Source organism: Diadema antillarum, unplaced genomic scaffold (assembly GCF_040938485.1).
Source record: "Diadema antillarum isolate AM-2024a unplaced genomic scaffold, OU_Dant_1.0 seq00000386_RagTag, whole genome shotgun sequence".
NCBI classification, from domain to species: domain Eukaryota; kingdom Metazoa; phylum Echinodermata; class Echinoidea; order Diadematoida; family Diadematidae; genus Diadema; species Diadema antillarum.
Window position 1 is genome coordinate 3,766,479 of NW_027271384.1, and position 20,195 is coordinate 3,786,673.

The 20,195-nt window shown below is 40.3% G+C and overlaps 1 protein-coding gene across 1 annotated transcript in view; it reads right to left on the reverse strand.

The window, feature by feature from the left end:
* The window catches only part of LOC139731866 (IgGFc-binding protein-like), a gene marked incomplete at its 5' end in the record, with an annotated part of 71,174 nt that overhangs the window by 7,521 nt on the left and 43,458 nt on the right, over positions 1 to 20,195 (reverse strand). Inside the window, 19 exons of the mRNA XM_071642740.1 lie at positions 631 to 805; positions 1,689 to 1,900; positions 4,673 to 4,852; positions 5,361 to 5,502; positions 6,041 to 6,196; positions 7,029 to 7,357; positions 8,232 to 8,406; positions 9,520 to 9,722; positions 10,692 to 10,874; positions 11,535 to 11,673; positions 12,191 to 12,346; positions 12,835 to 13,169; positions 13,580 to 13,903; positions 14,290 to 14,589; positions 15,247 to 15,360; positions 16,252 to 16,368; positions 17,344 to 17,457; positions 19,036 to 19,149; positions 19,751 to 19,972. Coding sequence (XP_071498841.1) covers positions 631 to 805; positions 1,689 to 1,900; positions 4,673 to 4,852; positions 5,361 to 5,502; positions 6,041 to 6,196; positions 7,029 to 7,357; positions 8,232 to 8,406; positions 9,520 to 9,722; positions 10,692 to 10,874; positions 11,535 to 11,673; positions 12,191 to 12,346; positions 12,835 to 13,169; positions 13,580 to 13,903; positions 14,290 to 14,589; positions 15,247 to 15,360; positions 16,252 to 16,368; positions 17,344 to 17,457; positions 19,036 to 19,149; positions 19,751 to 19,972 — 3,690 coding nt within the window. The remainder of the gene's footprint in view (positions 1 to 630; positions 806 to 1,688; positions 1,901 to 4,672; positions 4,853 to 5,360; positions 5,503 to 6,040; positions 6,197 to 7,028; positions 7,358 to 8,231; positions 8,407 to 9,519; positions 9,723 to 10,691; positions 10,875 to 11,534; positions 11,674 to 12,190; positions 12,347 to 12,834; positions 13,170 to 13,579; positions 13,904 to 14,289; positions 14,590 to 15,246; positions 15,361 to 16,251; positions 16,369 to 17,343; positions 17,458 to 19,035; positions 19,150 to 19,750; positions 19,973 to 20,195) is intronic.

Consider the following 20,195-nt stretch of genomic DNA (forward strand, 5'->3'; position numbering starts at 1 on the left):
GACCCATGACCCCCACATTCCCTAGATAATCACCGATAGTCAGTATATGCATATGTACTAAGTTCCATGAAGATAGCTTGAACCATTTCCAAGATATGGAGAAAAAAGTGAAATTTTAACATTTTCACTTGACCTCTGACCTTTGACCTTTGACGTCATGACTCGAAACTGTCTCTGGAGAATCTTTATTTGGTATTACATGTATACACCAAGTTTCAAGAAAAAACCTCCAGGCATTGCATAGATATGGGGGAAATAGTGAAATTTTGAGCATTTGACCTTGACCTATGACCTTGAGCATGTGCCCCTAAAAGTTGATAGGCACAACTTCATCCACTCATGCATATACATACCAAGTTTCATTAGGATATCTTAAACATATTTTTAGTTACGCTGTCCACAAAATTCATTACACACGGACGTTACGACGGAAGGACAGACAACCCGAAAACATAATGCCTCCGGCGACACTTTGTGGCGGATGGGAGGCATAAAAAAGTGTAAAGCCCTGCTGTACACTTGGCGATCTCCACAATTTGAATCCATTGAATGGACGGTGTTTCTCATTCATGATCACACTTAAATTGAAGTACATTGTAAGACTTTGTTAATGGCAGACACCATACTCACCTCTCACACAAGTGCCTTCCTCTCGGACAAACCTGTTTACGCAGTAGCAGTCCCTCACCCCACCTTTTATCACACACTCCTCAAAATCTCCACAGCTCATATCCATGCAGGTCAGTGAGCCTGCATCACAGGCACACCGGCGGTCACAACTGTCACTGACCCACACTGTTCCAGCCTGTGAATAACAAGGTAATGCAAAAGAACATATGCATAGATACTGTAGGATGTATTTGTTACTTTTAAGATTCCTAACTATCATCAGTAAAGTCCTGAAAATCAAGAGAATAGAAACAATATAAACATGCACCTCCAGTTCAATGTAATATAATCACCAAATCAATGAATAAAATCATTCTCTTACAATACTTGCTTTATCTCTGACTGGCACAAAAATTATATTTTTAGAATTGAAAAAGAATGCTTCCAATTGAGCTTAACTATTGGTTCGCACACTACATGTATCTATAAACAAGACTAATACTTTAATTTGATGAACATTGATTGCCACAGATTTTCATGGTACAATGTATTCTCAAGTCTTTGAGAAGGATTGCTATTGCAAATTGGTTTTTAATTTCCAGTTGCTAGTACCAGCCCCTCATGAGCCTTTCTTTCCAAGATCATTCAAATAAAAATAAAAAAAATCCATATATTGTACGATAATTATATTGATATGTTTCATCACATATGAACAGTCAGATTTTTTTTTGGAAGGGTGGCTTTCTTTGGGGCTTTTTGGTGCAGGGAGGTGGTACATTTCACAAGAATAACCAGTTTTCACAAGTACATTATTCTTACTCTGAATAAGTCATATTCTTATTTATAAATTGTATTTCCTATATACATGTACAAATCAAATTGTCTGATTACTAAATGAAATTTATGACAACATCCCACACACACACACACACACACACACACACACACAAAAAGCAATTTGACAATCTATGCCATTCATTTCCGTCCATTCTCTTCTCTGGGGCAACATAATTTTTTTTGACAAAATAACTTGAATACCAAGCAAACATGGGGCCGATGAAAGTCAACTGGCTAATTACCTCAATATAGAGGGATTCCTCTCCGTAGGTGTAGGTGCAACCGCAGTCAGCAGGGCCAACGCACCTGTCCCCATCCTCCAACAGCCCCTCTGGGCACACGCATCTGTCGTACGGGGGCCAGGGGCAGTCGGCTGGTGGGGTCTGGACACTGCACGTTGGTTGGCAGGCGCTGGCCCCAGTCTGATACACTTTGTTTCCACTGCATGTTATTGCTGTTTACAGAATGGAATCAAATTTCAAAGATAAATATTAAAATATGGAAACAGATTCATTTTACTGTACCTCTCATCAATTTTCAAGTCAAATGGACAAGAAATGCTTGTTTGTTTTTTTGTTAAATTCAATACTGCCAAAAATGCAAAAAGCATTTAAATTAGATCTGATCGACTGGACTTGTGAAAATCACAGAGAGAACAGTTTCGTGACTTGCCCATTCACCCTCCACAGGTGAATGCTCGCCAGCCAGACAGAGCTGCAGAAGTGACTTGGATGATTGAGTCACGAAACTATTCTCTCCGTGATTTTCACAAGTCCCGTGATTTTCACAAGTCCAGTCGATCAGATTTGCACTCTTTTAGCATACTACCTGGATGAATCAAAATCTACATCAATATACTGCCAAAGATGGATGAAAAGTGTGAAAAAAAGTATGCAGCATTATGTCAAATATGTGCCAGTTTCCCGATTACAGTATAGTGAGCATTTAAGCATAACTGCCAAAATCCTGCCTTGCCCGAATAGCCATGCAACGTCTTGTAACTTACAATGTAATATGCACAAAGGCACGTCCACAAAAGTTTAATGTAGAACAGCCATGTGATAGCACCATATACATGGTAAGGTAGATTACATTCTACGACATCACAAACCCAAGGTAGTATACAAATATTGACTGCTACAGAGGGAGATAGTAAAACTATCTGCACCGAGGTGATTTCTCAACAGTGCTATGTCCCGAGACGAAGTCGAGGGACATGGCACTGTTGAGAAATCACCGAGGTCAAGTAGTTTTACCATGCCCCGAAAGAAAGCAGTCGATATTTGTTTTATATCCCTCTTGAGCATTTTACTTGAGTGATGACAAGGTTCCCTTTTGGAAAAATGTGCAGGTTTAATGTTAAATCTAACGTTAGGCCATAGCAGTGCAGCAGCAGTGCGTGCAGCGCGTAGCGAACAACACCGCTGCGCTGTATACTGTGTATGTATATAAGCCACCGAATATTACAACGTTGTTGATTCCTACACACGAGCTACACTACAGCGTGCAAAACTCCGAAAGATCGAGGAGGTCCAGGACTACGTTAGAGTAGGCCTAAAGCAGCTTCGTTACCCAGATCATCTTCAAAATCGGTATTAGTTTATTCCTACTACGTACCTGATATGCTGTCCTTCTGTTACTTGAAGCAGTCACTTTGTCAATTGAGCTGAACTGCATTGATCACACTAACGTTACACACAACACACGCCATCGCACCACAGATTTCTGTAATGCCGTCGCGCACCGAGCTGCTAACGCTAGCTAAGCCACAGGACTGTCGCTAGCTAAAGTATCGCTACTACGCGCACTGCGTACATTATGGTGTGAGAAATGTAGATATCGATCACACGATCACGATTGGGTGCAGATCGTGGATTCCCAAAAGCACTACTGTATACGCTATATATTTCGCGGGGGTTTTATTTTCGCGAATTTCGCGAGTCGGGAGCTATTCGCGAAATTAACAACATGCGAAAATATTACCTTCCAAAATGAATCCCTTGCCTTGATGATACAAACATTTCAGTACTAGTATACCATGTCGCGACTTACTGAACAGACCATAGTGGCTAAGCTTGTTTATGTACATACAGCACGTCCACGTCTATACTTACGAATACTGTAGAGAGCCAATCCATTATCGCAAGGGGTCCACTCATCAGAAATCTAGCGCGATGGAATTAACCACTTAAAAAATGTTGAATTCTAACTTACTAGTAAGTTTTTTTCATGCAGTGTATAACTAGTATCATTCTTATTTGCTAGTAAGTTGAAAATTCACACTTTCTTTGCCACTTCATATTTTCTCTGGTCCCCCAATCGCAAATTTAACCACTCGCGAAAATGTGTGACGGCGGCAATTCGCGAATATTTATGTACGCAAAAATTATAGCGTATACAGTATATCACGCGGGCTAGTGACCAATTGCACCGCATCCAGCTGCTTGTAGCTAGCTAGTAAAACTACACCATGTTCGTGCTCTGTGTAATCCTATGGCAAGAAACTTGACATGAGGGATATAATAAACAATAAAAAATGCCAAATATTTTTTATTCTTTCACTCCTAGTAATTTGTCTGTCTTCATCAAGCAACTGTTGACACAGCACTGCCAGTGGTCTGTTTACTCTTCAGAGCTGTAGTGCTCATATTCTGCCATAGTTTTAACTTCATCCATGCACCTGCTGATGAACATGGCCGTAATAACTTCCTCATCAAACCAAACCAATTCTTGGTATCTCCAACGCGCAGAAAACTTCTGCGCACGCTGAAGAGCTCTGTCACAGATGCACTGTGGGATTCCTCGGTGCCATTGTCACTTCCGGTTGTCTTGCACGCGTCTCAGTTCCCATACTATTCAATGGAGTTATTTGTCTGCCTTTACATTGTTACTCCTTTTTTCTTGGCTATAATTCAACTTTAAAAGAGTTGAAAGTTTCTAAATTTTACTGATTTTCAATTACTAGAGACATGGTTCACAACTGCAGGGCTTCCATGTGCTGGTCACATGATGGAAAGCGAAGAAATCTTCAACAAAAAATACCCCTGGATAAAGACAGAATGTGACCTGAGTGCACATGCAGCCAAAACCGGGGCAAGTTTATCCCCTGAGCTATCCCATAATGCATCTAAAATGCTGCTCTGCGCACGGCACCTATAGGCACTGGCAATACCGAGGGTTCACGAAAGTCTCACTCTGCAAATGTTCCTGGTCTTACAGTACATACCACATTCGGAGACTTCTGATCTCCAGTCTCCAAGGTCAACGCCCTCTTGATAACAGCTCGAGACATATTCCTGGATGTAGTCGCAGACGTCGAAAACTGGCCCGATGGCGCAGTAGTCATAGAGGCAGTCCTCGTAGGTGTCTCGGGGATAGACAAAGTCAAAGCAGTCTGACAGAGGACCTGAAACCATGAGGAGACAAATGAAGGATATGGTTTACAGCAACATGCTAGGATGAACATCTGATGAACTGTGGGGTACCATCATAGCCCCGGAATACAGCATTGCATAGCACCACCTCGTGTTTGATAGATGGACAGTTTTTATAAACAGTGCCACCATGATGGCCAAATTCTAGCACTTGGTGATGATTGCCCATTCTCACCCGACGGACTGTGATATCACAATGGTGACACTCAGCAAATTGATCTGCGGAATCGGCACAAGCACCAAACTGGCAACAATACAATCAACAGCTGATCAGCCAAACAAAATGTTAGATCAATCAATTGAACATAAATACATCTTTTAAACGCAGCATCAAACTTCCCTGAATTCTTACACTTGAAAGAAAGGTGTTGATTCAAAGAGCTGCAAATAGTTATTGCAAGAATAGATAGGTTGCTTGGATTTGAAAGTGAGGTGTGTTGAAATATGAAACAAAGCGGGTGATCAATCTAGCCTACTTACCATCAGGGTGACTGAATATATAGCATACATCAAGCGCTTCCTCCAGAAGATCACCAGTGCATTCTCCTGGCTGTGGAGATTCTCCGTTACAGCTTTCAGGGTTAACGACCCAACTGTTTGCGAACACCGTCAAGAACTGAGTCTAAAGGGACACAAAACAGAGAACATCAATGCCGACAAAATAGTCTCGGCTGTCTCACTCAATCTCATCTGAGGTAAACATTACACTACTCAATGGAAGACCCTTGGATTTACGATGTAATAGCCCTGATGTACTTTGGAAGATGTAGGTAGATGCTTCAATTGTTTGTACCAGCTGGCACAGGGGAATGTCCATATGTATGAAAAACGGATAATCCAAGAGGTCTATAAACTTAATGTATTTCACACACACACACACACACACACACACACACACACACACACACAATATGCAGGCAGCAGCATACACATAGAACTGCACACATTGATTTCTCTGGATTTTTTCTTCAAATGCAACATTAAATGAAAAAATTAGCAGATAAAAGACATACATGTACAATGTATGTTTCAGACATGCCACAATTTTCCAGCTTCACATTTTATCTAATGGTGTTTTTTTTTTTTTTTTGCTACCTCATAATATCAACAAAATCTAGGCGAATTCTGTGATTTAATAGGCAACTATCAAGAACATATACCTGACTTCCATCTTGCACATGAAAGTCATTGTCACTGTCCTCATCAAATGTACCACACAGTCCACAGGTCTTGCCTAGATAGCTGTAGTCAAGGTCAATCTCAGCAATGTGTCTGCCATCGTACGAAAAGCTGAGACCAAATGAAGTTGTCACAAACTGCAACGGAAGAGATTAAGGCACGCAGATCATCAATTGCAGTCCTTAGAATAGAAAGGATGGCTAAAAATATACCCTACATTGTTGACTTTTCCCAAGAGTGAACAATTGAAATCCTTCAGTGAACTGAAGAAAAACTGAAGAGAATTGACTATGTGTTTATCTTGACTGCTGTATCAAATATATATTGGTGATGCAGTTTTAGTTGGCAAATGTTTGGATATCATTTTACTCACAGTAATTTATAGTTCAAGGTTTAGTTTCCACGAAAGGTGTTATCAATAAATCTTTGTAGTTTTTTTAACTACACAGAGCATAAAGTAATGTAATAACTTGCAGGAAATCTGTAGCCACGCAGACTGTCTGGACTACCTGGACAGACAATTATTGAATGAGAAAATTTGATACTAGCACAAGGAATAGATCAATCTTAACTCCAAAACATACCATAAAGAGTTTACCAACACTTAATATATTGTAAAGCTCTTTCCCTCTCTTTCAATGTCCTAGAACTCAGTGCTACTCATCACACAACCCTGGGGATAATGAGAAAAAAAACATGTATCATCCTACTCTTGCTTAATATTTCTTGTCTTACTATATTATGGAGAATTCTTGCATGATGACATGTGAATTACATTTTGTAATTTCAGAAATTATCCCTCATGTTCCAGTTTATTTCAGTTTGAAGTAATCCTATTAACAACAACTACCATGCAAGGGGGAAAAAAACTTAACGCAAATCAATTACCCATTTCTTTGTGCATAGTCATGGCATCATTTCAACAGATTTTGCATTTTTCAATTTCCAAAGTAATGGGATCTGCTTTACCGCATATTGGCTACTCCACTCTATCACCACATCGCTCCCGGTGCTGAAGTAGGAACCAGCTGATCTTATTCCATTGACGTAGACCGCATTTCCCTGCCGGATGGAGTACGACGTCCCGTTGAACTCCAGCGTGATGCCGCGCAGGAATGAGACGCGAGCCGAGGGTTGGTTCTTGACATTGTTACCCCACAGGTGAAAGTCGGCAACCGAGGGGTCGCTGCTGTTGCAGGGCCGGACGAGGGTGTACTCGCAGTCGCCCTGGAAGTCAAACCGCCTCCGGTCAAACGTGATGTAGTGGGGATCCCCTCTCACGGTGCAGCGGCCAGGTGCTGTTCATAATGACGAGTTACAAGCCCAAACATTTTACCAATAGTCAATGCATTTCATTGTCTCTGTTCTTCAAGTCAGTTCTTTGGTGTGTTTTTTTTTTTTTTAAGTCCCATTCTTCCCCACCTTCTCTCCAATTCCCTCCCTCTTTCTTTTTCTCTTTGCATATTTGTATCACAATGATGTAAATTGGTACATGAGACTGTTGTTCGTCAAAGCCATATCATTTCTTTACCGATAAGCTTTTGTACTTTTTCAAAGAAATCTCTGAGAACAATAAAACACATATCATATGTACACTAAATTTCTCTCGGTTTTATTCCAAGCCTGTTAGCATGCTGGATATCATTTAAATGCGAAGGGCTTATGATTAACTGACTGCTCTCTGTACATATTAATTTTTTTCGTTCTGAAGTTTTATCTGGTAAATTCATACTGTTTGCATTAATTGCCATCCAATAACAAGACATCATTGTGGTCAATCTTGCTGACAACAAACATTCTCTTAAAGCTCGAGACACTCCCTTTCCATTGACAGACTTGCTCCTCCTGCTCATTCTTAGAGCTTGACTGACTGATTGCTCTCTGTGTGTATTAATTTTCTTCTGAATTTTCATTTGGTAAATTCAATCTGTATGCATCACACGTGCCATCAAATAACAGACATGACCGTGGTGAATCTAGCTGACCACACATATCATAGCAAGCTTTAGATCTGCAACGCAAATGCCAAGACGACCAAGGCAAAAAATGTTGTTCAGCACATGTGTGATAGCTGTTTCCCATTGTTCAACCCAGGAGGCTGTGTCGTCTCTATAGCGTTCACGTCGCAGATCTAAAGCTCGCTCCTCTCTAGGCTGGAGACACTCCCTTTACCTCTGACACAGACTTCCCCTTCTCTCTGGTAGTTTTCTCGGCAGTAGCAGTCCCTTACGCCTCCCTTGATGGCGCACTCCTCGTTGGGGTCACACGAGAGCGGTTCGCAAGACACGGTGCCCCCGGAACAGGAGCACTGCTGACTGCAGTTTGCACTGATGGAGGACTCACCAGACTGGTGGCAAGAGAGGCAAAAGCACATGCATAGTTATGTTACTAGTAGTCCAATGGGTTAGTTTTGGTGTCATGGGCTTGCCAGGATACATGCATTTTGGTAAGGCAGATGAGGCAAACACTGTGGTATACCACATATTTCTTGTTTCTTTCTTTCTTTGAAGGGGAGCAGCCCTCTTGAGCAAGTCCTCTCAATTTCCATCAATAATTTCTCCATTATACATCAAAATAGCGGGGAGCAATTGGTAGCCTTATGGCCAACATGCTTCCAACTGGGAATTGAAAGACATGCCATCAATTTTTTTATGTGGCAGTTGAATTTGCATGGCTCCTATCTCCTATCTCATATTAAGGCCAGCACTTTTATTGATAAAGAAATTACAATATTCACTAACAATGCTTTAAGACAATTTCTGTATGAATCCCGTTCACTCTTAGAACACTTAGTGTGTTCCAGAAATTTGTTTACCAGGCTGGTCCAAAGTTATGGTATTCTATGTCCACTATGCATTAATAATCTTACTCACAATGATGACTTACAATGTACATTGACTTTGAGCTCTTACTGTGTCCCAAAAATTTGTTGACTACATCGGTCCAGATTTATGGCATTTCATGTAATATACTCATGCAGCTAAAACCCTGATACCCTGTCTTCATTAAACATATACCGCCTGTTAGTCTTAGTCTCTTTGAATTGATTGCTTCCATGATAACACCTGTGAATGTAATAGTATATATCGTAAATGCTATAACTTCAAAGTCAGTGAATTAAACTTGTAAAGAATAATTGATTAACAGCAGAAGACAAGACCATGCTGAAGGATGGGAGGCAAAGGTGAACACCTCCACAAGGAATCTTGAATAAGCCAGAGTTCGAGATAAAGTTCAAGTAACGGTTTATTTCACATAAAAAGAATGATACACATGATTAGCAGCTACAGGGCTGACATTATCATGTTTACAAAGTAAAAATACATACAAATAATCATCATTTCATACCAAATGGAATAACAGTGAGAATATACATATCTAAATAAGACTACCAAATGGAATTTCAAAATAAGAGAGAGAGAAATGGAGCAGAGAGAGAAGGAGCAAATATGACTCTTACCGAGAGGTATTCTCCACTTGGCAGCAAGCAGCCACAGTCTTCTGGTGCAACACATGCTAGCCCATCCCAGATCAGACCATCATTACACACACAAGCCTCGATGCAGGACACCGGGCAGTCTGGTCGGCCAGATGGCTCAGCACAAGAGAGTGGGCAGCCACTGGCACACGAGCTGAGTGTCATGCCTTCTGGGCAGGACAGCTCTACCATGTCATCATTAAAAAAAATAATAATAATGATGATGATGACAAATTATGATATAGATAAAGCAAGATGAAGCCCATTTAAGGGCAGGTAGGCCTAATTAATGTCAGAAAATATTAGCAGACAGCTTGTATGCTTTATCAAGGATCTGGATAAAAACTTTGGTGATGTTGTACTAGATACATGACACTTTACTTTAATATCACAGCGCAAGTGCACCTTTTTTATCAGTGAATCCATTTCATACAAGGATGTATTACAGTTTCTGTATGTAAGTGGTGTCTGTATGAAAGAGAAACAAATATTCAGTTTCAGTTTGTTTTACTTTTTCACTTGTAAAAAATTAAATAATTCTGACAAAATCAAAATAATATAAACAGCCCTTAAAAGAAATAGACACGATTCCTTTTATAATATACGTACATACAATTCATTGTACCTTAAGGTTAAGAGTTCAATGAAGGTTTTCAATTGGAAATGATCACAATTAAGTTTGTTTGTTTTTCTGATAGTTCACTGTTACAATGAATTTTGAAAAAAAAAAGAGAGACTTGATATCGTCTTGGAAACTGAATGTGATGGAATTCCATGAATAGAATACTGACTTTATTCTCTCCTTTCCAAGCTCTCTAAGGAAATATCATTACAAGTGTGAGATAGATAGAAAGAGAGCTACTGCAAACGTTTATATTTTCACACGATTAATTTTTTGCACTGAATGGCTCAAAAAACCTATTCGTGGGTTCTTGAATTCTTGCTGCATGATTGCCAACCCATTTCAATGAGCAGAGAAAATTGAGAAGATATTTTCGCGGGTTTTAGAATTTGCTTTAGCCAAAAGTAGTGCAAAATGTGCAAAAAATCATTGCACCGTGAAAATGTGTGCATTCATTGCATAGTAAATGAAGAAAGAGAAAATATTGCAAGGAGGCACAGGCCGTAGGTATGACATGAAAGACACTGCATACCACACTGGGTCAACTCGGATCTCCAGTTCCCAGGCGACCCTCCTGCCTCCCTGCAGGCAGAGGCGTAGGCATCAACATCCTCACACAGCAAATCATCTTCGGGTAGAGTTGCGCACAGATCATACACACAAGCCAGGAAATATGAGGACGGGTCAACGTAGCTAAAGCAATCTCCAAGCATGCCTGTATGAGAATATGTTCAACAGTGTAATAGATTTTCCATATGATATCGTGACATCAAAAGCTTTTTCTCGTAAGGTACACCGTACCTGTACAGTTTGACCTAAAAACAAAATTACTGGCCATCACATCTACCACACAAAATGTCCCCTTCTAATGGCAGTTTGTGTCATCTTAATTGCAAATTGGTTTTCTCTCTTCATGTCCTGCCTAATTTTAAAAAGAACATGATACATGAATCATTAAATGCTGTATTCATTAAAGGAAACAGGTTTTGATTGCTTATCACCTTCACAATTTATCATTGTTACCAGTACAATATGGATCCAGTCACAGCATCAAATCTAAATGGCAGCTAGATTAAGTCACTACAACACAATTAATGCTTCACTTGCTGGAACGTAGAATTCCTACACGTGTATGTATACTTTCTAATCTTGTCTCCTACTCCAGTATTCAGTGGTAATAAGGGGAAACAAATTAGATCTTTTATCTTCACTGCAGATCTGAGAAAGTATTGATGAAATCTTTTGCAGAGATCATAATATATGTCAATAAGTGTTATCTGCATGACAAATTATCCAATAATCAAGGAAAAATAGCACATGAGCAATATCCAATAAAATTCTGTTTACTATCAAAGTGATGAAAGAAAATTTGTACCATCCTCATCAGACAGAATGCTACACTGCGTTGAAGCTGAGGTACGGGTTGCATCATCAGAGCATGGGTCCACCAGATCACCAGGTGAGGTACATTCAGAACCACTCCAGCTGTTGGCAAACAGTACAGCAGAGGTGACCTGTTGGAACAAGGGTCAAAGGGTAGAGGGGGTCAAGGGCGAAGGTCAAGTCACATTCATAAATATTGTTCATGACAAATAAAAGTGGAGAACACACTACGCATAAGAGACATACAGTTCTATCAATATTGATATTGTAACACTCATCTGGGTGTCCATCGAAGTGACTTTCATCACAATGTCTCCCTTGTGCTGAAGTTGTCATACATCATTGCATGGCAAATCAATTTCAACAAGGCCAAGAACCGCATCAATGCATTCATAGATGAAAATATTTTTCACAGTTGTCGACTGAAACACTGATGCATGCATTTATCCAATTACAATGAACAAATGAAATATAACTTTCTACAAAATTTTGCAAATGTATACATTGTACTTGTACGATGAAACTGGGGAATGAATCACATCACACCACAAGTGAGAAATGAGAGAGCTTTTACTGATGATGTGGATAACACTTTAATAAAATGATTGTCATAGATCGCAGCTGTATGGCAACTACTAGGAATCTTACCACCCTGCCATCTGGTCTGGTGTAATCATTGTCTCTCAAGCCATCGTATGTCCCACACAGACCACAGGTGTGGTTGCGGTAGGTCTCTGGGAGTGTGATTTCTGCACGGTACCTTCCATCATACTGGACACGAAGCCCAAACTCAGTGGAGATGAACTGTGAGAAGAGGAAGGGAATGTGGTCACATGAAAGAAGCTGATTTTTCAAAAGAATAACTGATAATTTTGTAAAACATAGAGTTTTGGGCATTATTTTGCAAATGACTTCCATGGTGTGTGAACAACAAATACATGGACACAGTTAAACCTGTTGTAACCAGTGAATTATGTTCCTCTTTCTTTGAGGTTCACATGGACTGGCATGCCTGACATATCCATGGTTGGTGACTGGCCGTAACTCTGCACCTTTGCTGATTAAAATGATTTCATGTCCTTCATCTTTTTAATAAAAGCCCTCTCTGTGAAATATGTGTAAATGTGGTAAATGAATACTTACAACATATCTGTATCTATAAAAAAAAAAAAACATGAACATCAATTCTATGGCAATTAAACAATCAAAATGCACAAAGATCACTTGGTAATCACAAGACATTAATAGCCCAATAGGATAAAATGGAGTAGGTCTTGCAGTACTGGACCTACCGTATGTGCTCCAGTGTAGAAGATGTAGATTGATCCGTCCTGTGATTGATAAGGCAGCGTGATGCGAACACCATCGACCGTCACAACATGCTCACGCTCGATGGCGTAGACTGTGCCCTCGTAGTCCAGCAGGAGCTCGCGAAGGTAGGACACAGAGTCAGAAGGCCGCCGTTTGACGTTATCACTCCACAGGTGGAAACTAGGAAGAACACTGGGTGTAGAATCCTCACAAACATCAGTGACCAAGGTGTAGTCACACTCCCCTTGGTAGTCGTAGGAGACGCCATCAAAGGTGATGTAGTGTGGATCTCCCCACACTGTGCAGATTTGGTACTCTGCGTAGTAACAAGTAGGTATGCAATGTGCAATGATGGGTAGTTATTATATTAGGTTATTGACCATGCGTGGCCCGGAACTAATCCAGATAGAGCCTTTTCAGCAATTAAGCAGCAAATAAATTCATGCAAAGATTTGAATCAGGAATGTTTGGTACCACATAAAGCACTTCTATCCTCAAGAAGTTTTCAGCATAAGTGAATTTACTTGATCAACACTGGAGCTCATATCAATGAAATATGAAAGAACTTTCTGCTACTACCATCATATTACCTCATTCTTTGGAAAACTACAATGAAATTGGTGCTACAGTTTCATTATGGGTCAAGACTAACAGGCTAGAGGTATGGGTAAGGATGTGGCTTATTCGATCTCCCACTTAAGCTTCACAATAACAGATATCACATACCGTATTCGCAGTTGGGTCCAATTCTGTTTGGCATGCACGTGTAGAATCGATTCCCAAGGCTAGTGGTGCTGACTGAAGTGTTAAGATTTGTGACGATGATCCGCACGTCGTAGTACTCTCTCCCTCGCAAGGAGGGGATGTCGGCAATACCCAGGGAGACATTGCTTATCGTAGGGCCCATCAGCCATGTCGTAGTCCTATAGACTCTGTACTGGAACTGGATCAGGTTCAATGTGGGTGGGGTAAAAGTGGCCTCCCAGGTCACTGTAAGCGAGGTAGTCCGTGCCGTCTGAATTTGTAAGTTGAAGGGCATGTCTCTTGCATCTGCGGTGTGAATAAAGTGGAAAGATCACAGATGTTAATAACAAATCAGTTTTCTCTAAACTTCAGCTTGGCCAGGAGTCACATGGTTTTTACGTACCACATTAAATAGATACTTAGGTGAAGGCAACAATGCAATGAGTCTAGCCTCATTGATTCCTCTTCACGTACTGCACATCTGTCTTAGTTTATGGCATGGCATCGATCATGATATGAGACAGAGAAAAATAATTGAACATACATGCACACATACATACCAACACACACACACACACAAGGATTCTTTTAAAAGAAAATCTTCCACTCAAAAAAAAAGTATGAATCAATACCTATCAAAGAATCTTCAGCAAAATCATGAAGAACAAAAGGTCCAGCTTAAACTGCCATACCATCAGTGCAATTTTCTCCACTGAAGCCTTGAGCACACGTTGTGACAGTGACGGCCTCAGTGGTAGCAACAGTCCCACTCTCCGTTCGCCGCATCACAATCTGGACGCGGTAGTCAGTCTCATCCATCAAGTCCAGAATGCTGTAGAGGCGTCTGTCCCCATCCAGCTCCACTGAGGTCCAGTCCGAGGCACCAGACAGCTGGTACTCAAAGCGGAACCAGTCCACCTCGATGAGGACAACCCAGTAGACGGTGATGGCATTGTTCCAGATTCTAACGATCTCAATCTCGGGTCTGTCATCTGGTGTGGATGAAAGGAAAGGAGCAGACATCATACAAGTATCATAACTCTATTATAGATGGTTACTCCCGGCAGGTTTATTTACTATGGTTGTGTCATGTCTACCTATGCTCTTTTCTGTAGTTTTTTTTTTTCTGTCTGCTTGTGCACATGTAACGTTAGCCCGTTGAAGACGAGTCCCAATTATACTCAGACAGGTGTCTAATAATGAGAAATGTGTATTATAGCAAAATCAGCTCATCCTCAACAAGTAAATGTCATGTTTCCTCTTAATCAAATTTTGGGAATTACAATGTGTAGTTACGATTGACACAAGGTATTCATAGCATTAATATCATTGCTTCTCGAGTTCTAGATATTCAGCCCTGCCAAACAGCATATGCAATTTCCAGAATTTTCAAGGTACGCTACATCAGCAACATCTAAACATATCATTTAAAGAGAACAGGAAAAAAAAACAAAACTCTTCCTCATTTGAATATTTCAAAACATATGATTTTACTATATGTTCTCATTTACTTAATATCACCAATGGACTACATGTATATTTAAATGTTTTACTGCACAGTTTAGAGCTATGGGTGTGTTTCTGTACAGACAGCGTGGCAAAGGAATGACAAGTGCCTACTGAAAACAGAAATGGTATCATCTACAGACCTTGTTCACAGTTCACACCGGCAAAACCAATGACGCATTCACACTCGTAGGCATTCACCAGATCTTTACAGGTGCCTCCATTTTCACAGGGTTCATTGAAGCAGTCATTGGCATCTAAAAACAGAATAGTTTGATTACATCAAATAGCACATACATATTTACATGCACATTTTGCATTGCATTAGAAGTACCAATGCTACAATGTATAAACTTATCTGCAAGTAAAAACAGTATGTTCAGCCCATTTCTATAAATAGTTCACTTCTGCTGCTACTACAGTTTGCTTTACCAACCACAAAAATGTCCATTAAATTTCACTCCCCCACCCCCTCCATTTGGTAAAAATGGGGGTTAAAGAACCCCAGCACTGCAACATAACAACATTCCTGCATGAAGGCCATTGACACATATTGTAGACTGCACAAATTATGTAATAAGTATTTGATGATAGAAAAGTGTCATTAAACCTTTTTGCTAATTGGGCAACAAAAAAGTGAGTGTAAATCACTTAAAATGAATTGCACTTGTGTTACTTACTATTCATATTTTCTACTACAAGGAAATAACAACATATCAGAATATTCTGTTGTGTCCATCAGATATTCATTACTGAAACTAATATATTCAATTACTGCATCCCTGTGATCCCAACCAATATTGTCAATAACATTTGAACTTTACTCTAATACTTCGTACTGTGTTGACATAAGTGTCCTTCTCTCTACACTTAAATGTATATAGTTAGACCTGAAAGTTTACATCAATGAGTTACATGTACTTTTATCTTAAGTAGGAACAAATGGTAATGTGAAATTGAAAAGGACTCAACCTTTCCACGGACTAGGATCTACACCATATTTTTAGAGCACATCATTACATGGAATTGTCACACCTTATCTTGAAATCAGGCTTACATCAGAGTCCTAAACTTACTCTGAATGTTTAACCAAACAGAATGCACTCTGATGGGTTACTTGAATACAGTGAAAACAAGCAGATTCTTACTGATTTGACAGTCTTTCCCAAAGAAGCCTTCGACGCATTCACAAGAGTACTGTCCAATTCCAAAGCCAACACATGTTGCACCATTTTCACAAGGATCAGTGGAACACGGAGAAATGTCTATAGTGCAAAGATGACACGAATGTAAACGGGTTAGCATGAACTTGGTTTTTTTTAGTTTATATGTTTTTATGTACATTGTATGTATTACATTATCAAGGCACCTCTATTTTGCATATAATTATTCTAACACTGTTGTAACATCATATTGACAATAAAATGCACTAACAAAACTGAACTGAAATGAACTGAAAAGCATCAGTCTCATATTCTGCAAAGCTAACCTCTCCTCAAAGTTTTTAAAGCCTGCAACACTAGTTCGTAAATCTTCTCTGCATTCAAAAGAGAAAGAACAAGGAAAAGTAGAAATTACGCGGTGCGTAATATATGTCCCCGCCGGAAGTAGCATTTAGTAGCAAAATGTACAATATAGGTAAAAAATCAAGGTCAAAGGTCAAAGAAGTCAAAGGTCAAAATTCTGTGTAGAAGTTTTGAAGCCCTCACCTAGTGCCATCACATAAAGGAAACAGAATTGAAATCGGGTTAGAAATGGCGAAGGAGTAGCATTTTGTAGCCAATGTACAATATAGGTCAAAAATCAAGGTCAGAGGTCAAAGAAGTCAAAGGTCAAAATTCTGTGTAGAAGTTTTGAAGCCCTCACCTAGTGCCATCACATAAAGCAAACGGAATCGAAATCGGGTTAGAAATGGCGAAGGAGTAGCATTTTGTAGAAAATGTACAATATAGGTCAAAGGTCAAGGTCAAAGGTCACGACTGAAATTCTGTGTAGAAGTTTCGAAGCTCCCATGTAGTGCTATCATATAAAGCAAACAGAATCAAAATTGGCTCATAAATGACAGAGAAGTAGCAAATTGAAGATTTTGATCACACACGGACGCACACACGGACACACGGACGCACGGACGGACGGACGGACGGACGGACGGACGGACACACGGACACACACACGTACGGAGCCCGTTTCATAGTCCCCTGCTCGAACTCGTTCGGCGGGGACAAAAATGCAACTCTCACCAATCTCGCATCTGTCACCAGAAAAGCTTGTCGTGCAGGAGCACCTGAAGTAGCCCACAAAGTCAAAGCAGGTTCCTCCATTCACACAGGGGTAGCTGGCGCACTCGTTAATTTCTGGAATGAGAAAGCGTAAAATTTTACAGCTGAAGGTCAAGGGTAATTCAAGGTTCATTTCACATAAACCTGTATCCCTGTCACTTTGCAAACACACACTGTTACGAAGTTGCCCATCCAAGCACTTTAGAATGTAGTTCTATGTTTTATGATCACGTGTATGCATGCGATCACACGTGCGCAATCGCGAATGTTTGTAAACACCGCCGGTTATGTAATCTTAATGTTGAGTCATTCGCTTTGAACCACAGCCCCATATACTTCGCCCAGGTTGAGTTTAATGTTGTGAATATATCAAGCTGGGCTTGCCTGATGGAATTTTCCATGTATGTGATAATGCTTATGTTAAAAATGCATTGGTCACGTCAGACGACAATCAAACTCCGGTTAGAGAGGACCGTTATAGCTTTCTCAACGTCCCGTCCACGGTCTTGGGAGAAATTGCCTTCCCTAAGACAATTACTCTGCTAACTGAGTTTAAGTGCTAAAAGGCAGGATAATCCAGGAGAAGCCAACCTGCCTCTAGCCCGTTTTCCTTTGACGACGACGGCGATAAAAAAGTTTTCGTCGACTTGGTCAGGCGAACCACCAGGCGGTCTGGAGCCGACGCCAACCTGTGATTGCTACACGGCAACCAATGGGAGCCACGCCGAGGTCGATCTTGGGCGTCGAGACTGTGTGAGTGGCGACGCGCACCCAGCGGCCAACGCCCTTCTGCCCGGCTTAGTCGCGGAGCTGCAAACAGACCTGGGATAGCGTCGCCCGCTGATCCGACGACGTCCTCGTGCATCGACGCGTTCTCCACGCGATAGCATCTGGCATCACCTCCCCGTCACGTCGCAGATGAGTTGGGCCCTGACATTGGTTTTCTTAGGGTAAAACCCTGGCCAGGTATTACATAATCTTGTCTTTAAGTTATCTATTGTTGAAACGATCCCGTCTAACCTTTAATTGTTATGGTTATTTTCGTTGTAATGTTTTAACAAGAATTGTTATTCCGGTTGGAAACTGATTGTTAAGTAAATTTCTAATAAAGCTCCGGAAGATTTGTTCATTTCAATTCACTGAGACCGCCTTGCATTCATTTGTGTGAACTTGACCGTAACAACACACACAATCATATGCTTGAGACAATTTAAATCACTCCACAACATACAACGAAATGCTGGACATGTAGGCCCTATACATTTTGTTCTTCAAAGCTGATTTTCAGTAACAAAAATACATATAACATAAGATTAATGTAAACAGCTCAAAAATTGGGACAAAAATCTGTGAAACGTAATCAGGTGAGTCAATATCTGATTCTTGCAAGAAGACATGGTTGCCATATTTTCAAAGGTACTGTAGTGTCACAAATATATCCAGCCCCAGTATGTGAGAGTGTCATTGGTGTATACTAAGAACAAATCACAAAACTATAAAACTAGATGAAAGATACATACTATGAAAGATGCAGCGGACATTTATGATCATTAAACTACAAGGCTCCTTTAAAGCAATGATTCATCAATTCATTTACACATACAGGTACATGTATTGTAACTTCTCTTTTCACGACAAACATAAAGATCTTACCAAGTTCACAGTTATCTCCCTCCCATCCGTTGGTACAGTTGCATCGGTAGCCACCCACAAGGTCCTCACAGACCCCATCATGGTCACAAGGTTGATCTGCACACTCATCAATGTCTACCATACACAAAAGCAAATAGTGTAAATATTAAAACACCAGCTCCGCTCTAATGTGTGAGAAAATTTCAAGTGATTTGAGCTTTATGGACTGGTCAAACAAAAGAGCTATTTCAGAATGTTTTGCTCTCCTTGAATCACATTGGTTGTTGTCACTGTTTTATCACATCTAAGAACATGTAAAATGTGCTGATTTGGGCCACTGGTTTCAACATTCTTTGAATTTGCCACATTTTGCTTTAGAAACTTCTGAGGAGTGAGAACTTTGTACTTGGAATGACAAGCAAAACATCAACAACAAACAATTTAATAAGAATACAAATTTGTCCATGAGCAATTTATCATTGAGGGGACAGTTGTATGCACACATATCATCCTGAAAGGGCACGCATCAGTAAAAGGATTACATTGCTTCCAAGAAGAATTTTTTCCAATAAGTCCTGAATCAAAGGTTAACATGATTTTCTGCTGGATTGCAAGCACATGCACCAGATCATAAAGCATCCTAAAGATGGTACTGCTACACTGCATACTGTGCATGTCAAACCAGATATGAAAGTGGAGCAGTAAGCTTTCCAATAACAAAAAATAACAAACTAACCAATATCACAGAGGGATCCCATCCATCCTTGCAAACAGGAACATGTGAAGGTATCCATGCCATCAATACAGGGAGCACCATTACGGCAGGGCTGGGTGAAGCAGTCATCCCTATCATCACAGAGGTCCCCGACCCAGCCTGGGTTGCAGTCGCATGTGAACTGATTTTCTCCGTTGATGCAGGTCCCATTAACACAAGGGTCCCCCTCACATTCATTGATGTCTGATAGGCAGATAGGCAGAGATAGATGGTGGGAATTAAAGGTGACCAAGCATAAAATTGTTCAATGCACAGTGCAATTTTCTTAGTTCCAATTCCTACAGGAATAATGTATTTAAATATCAGTTAGCATGGCCAAAAAAGCCCAGTTAACGTTGCTAAGACATAATTTCTATGAAACTGCCATATGGTTATTGAATTGGTGGCTTTTCAATGCAAGTTGCTA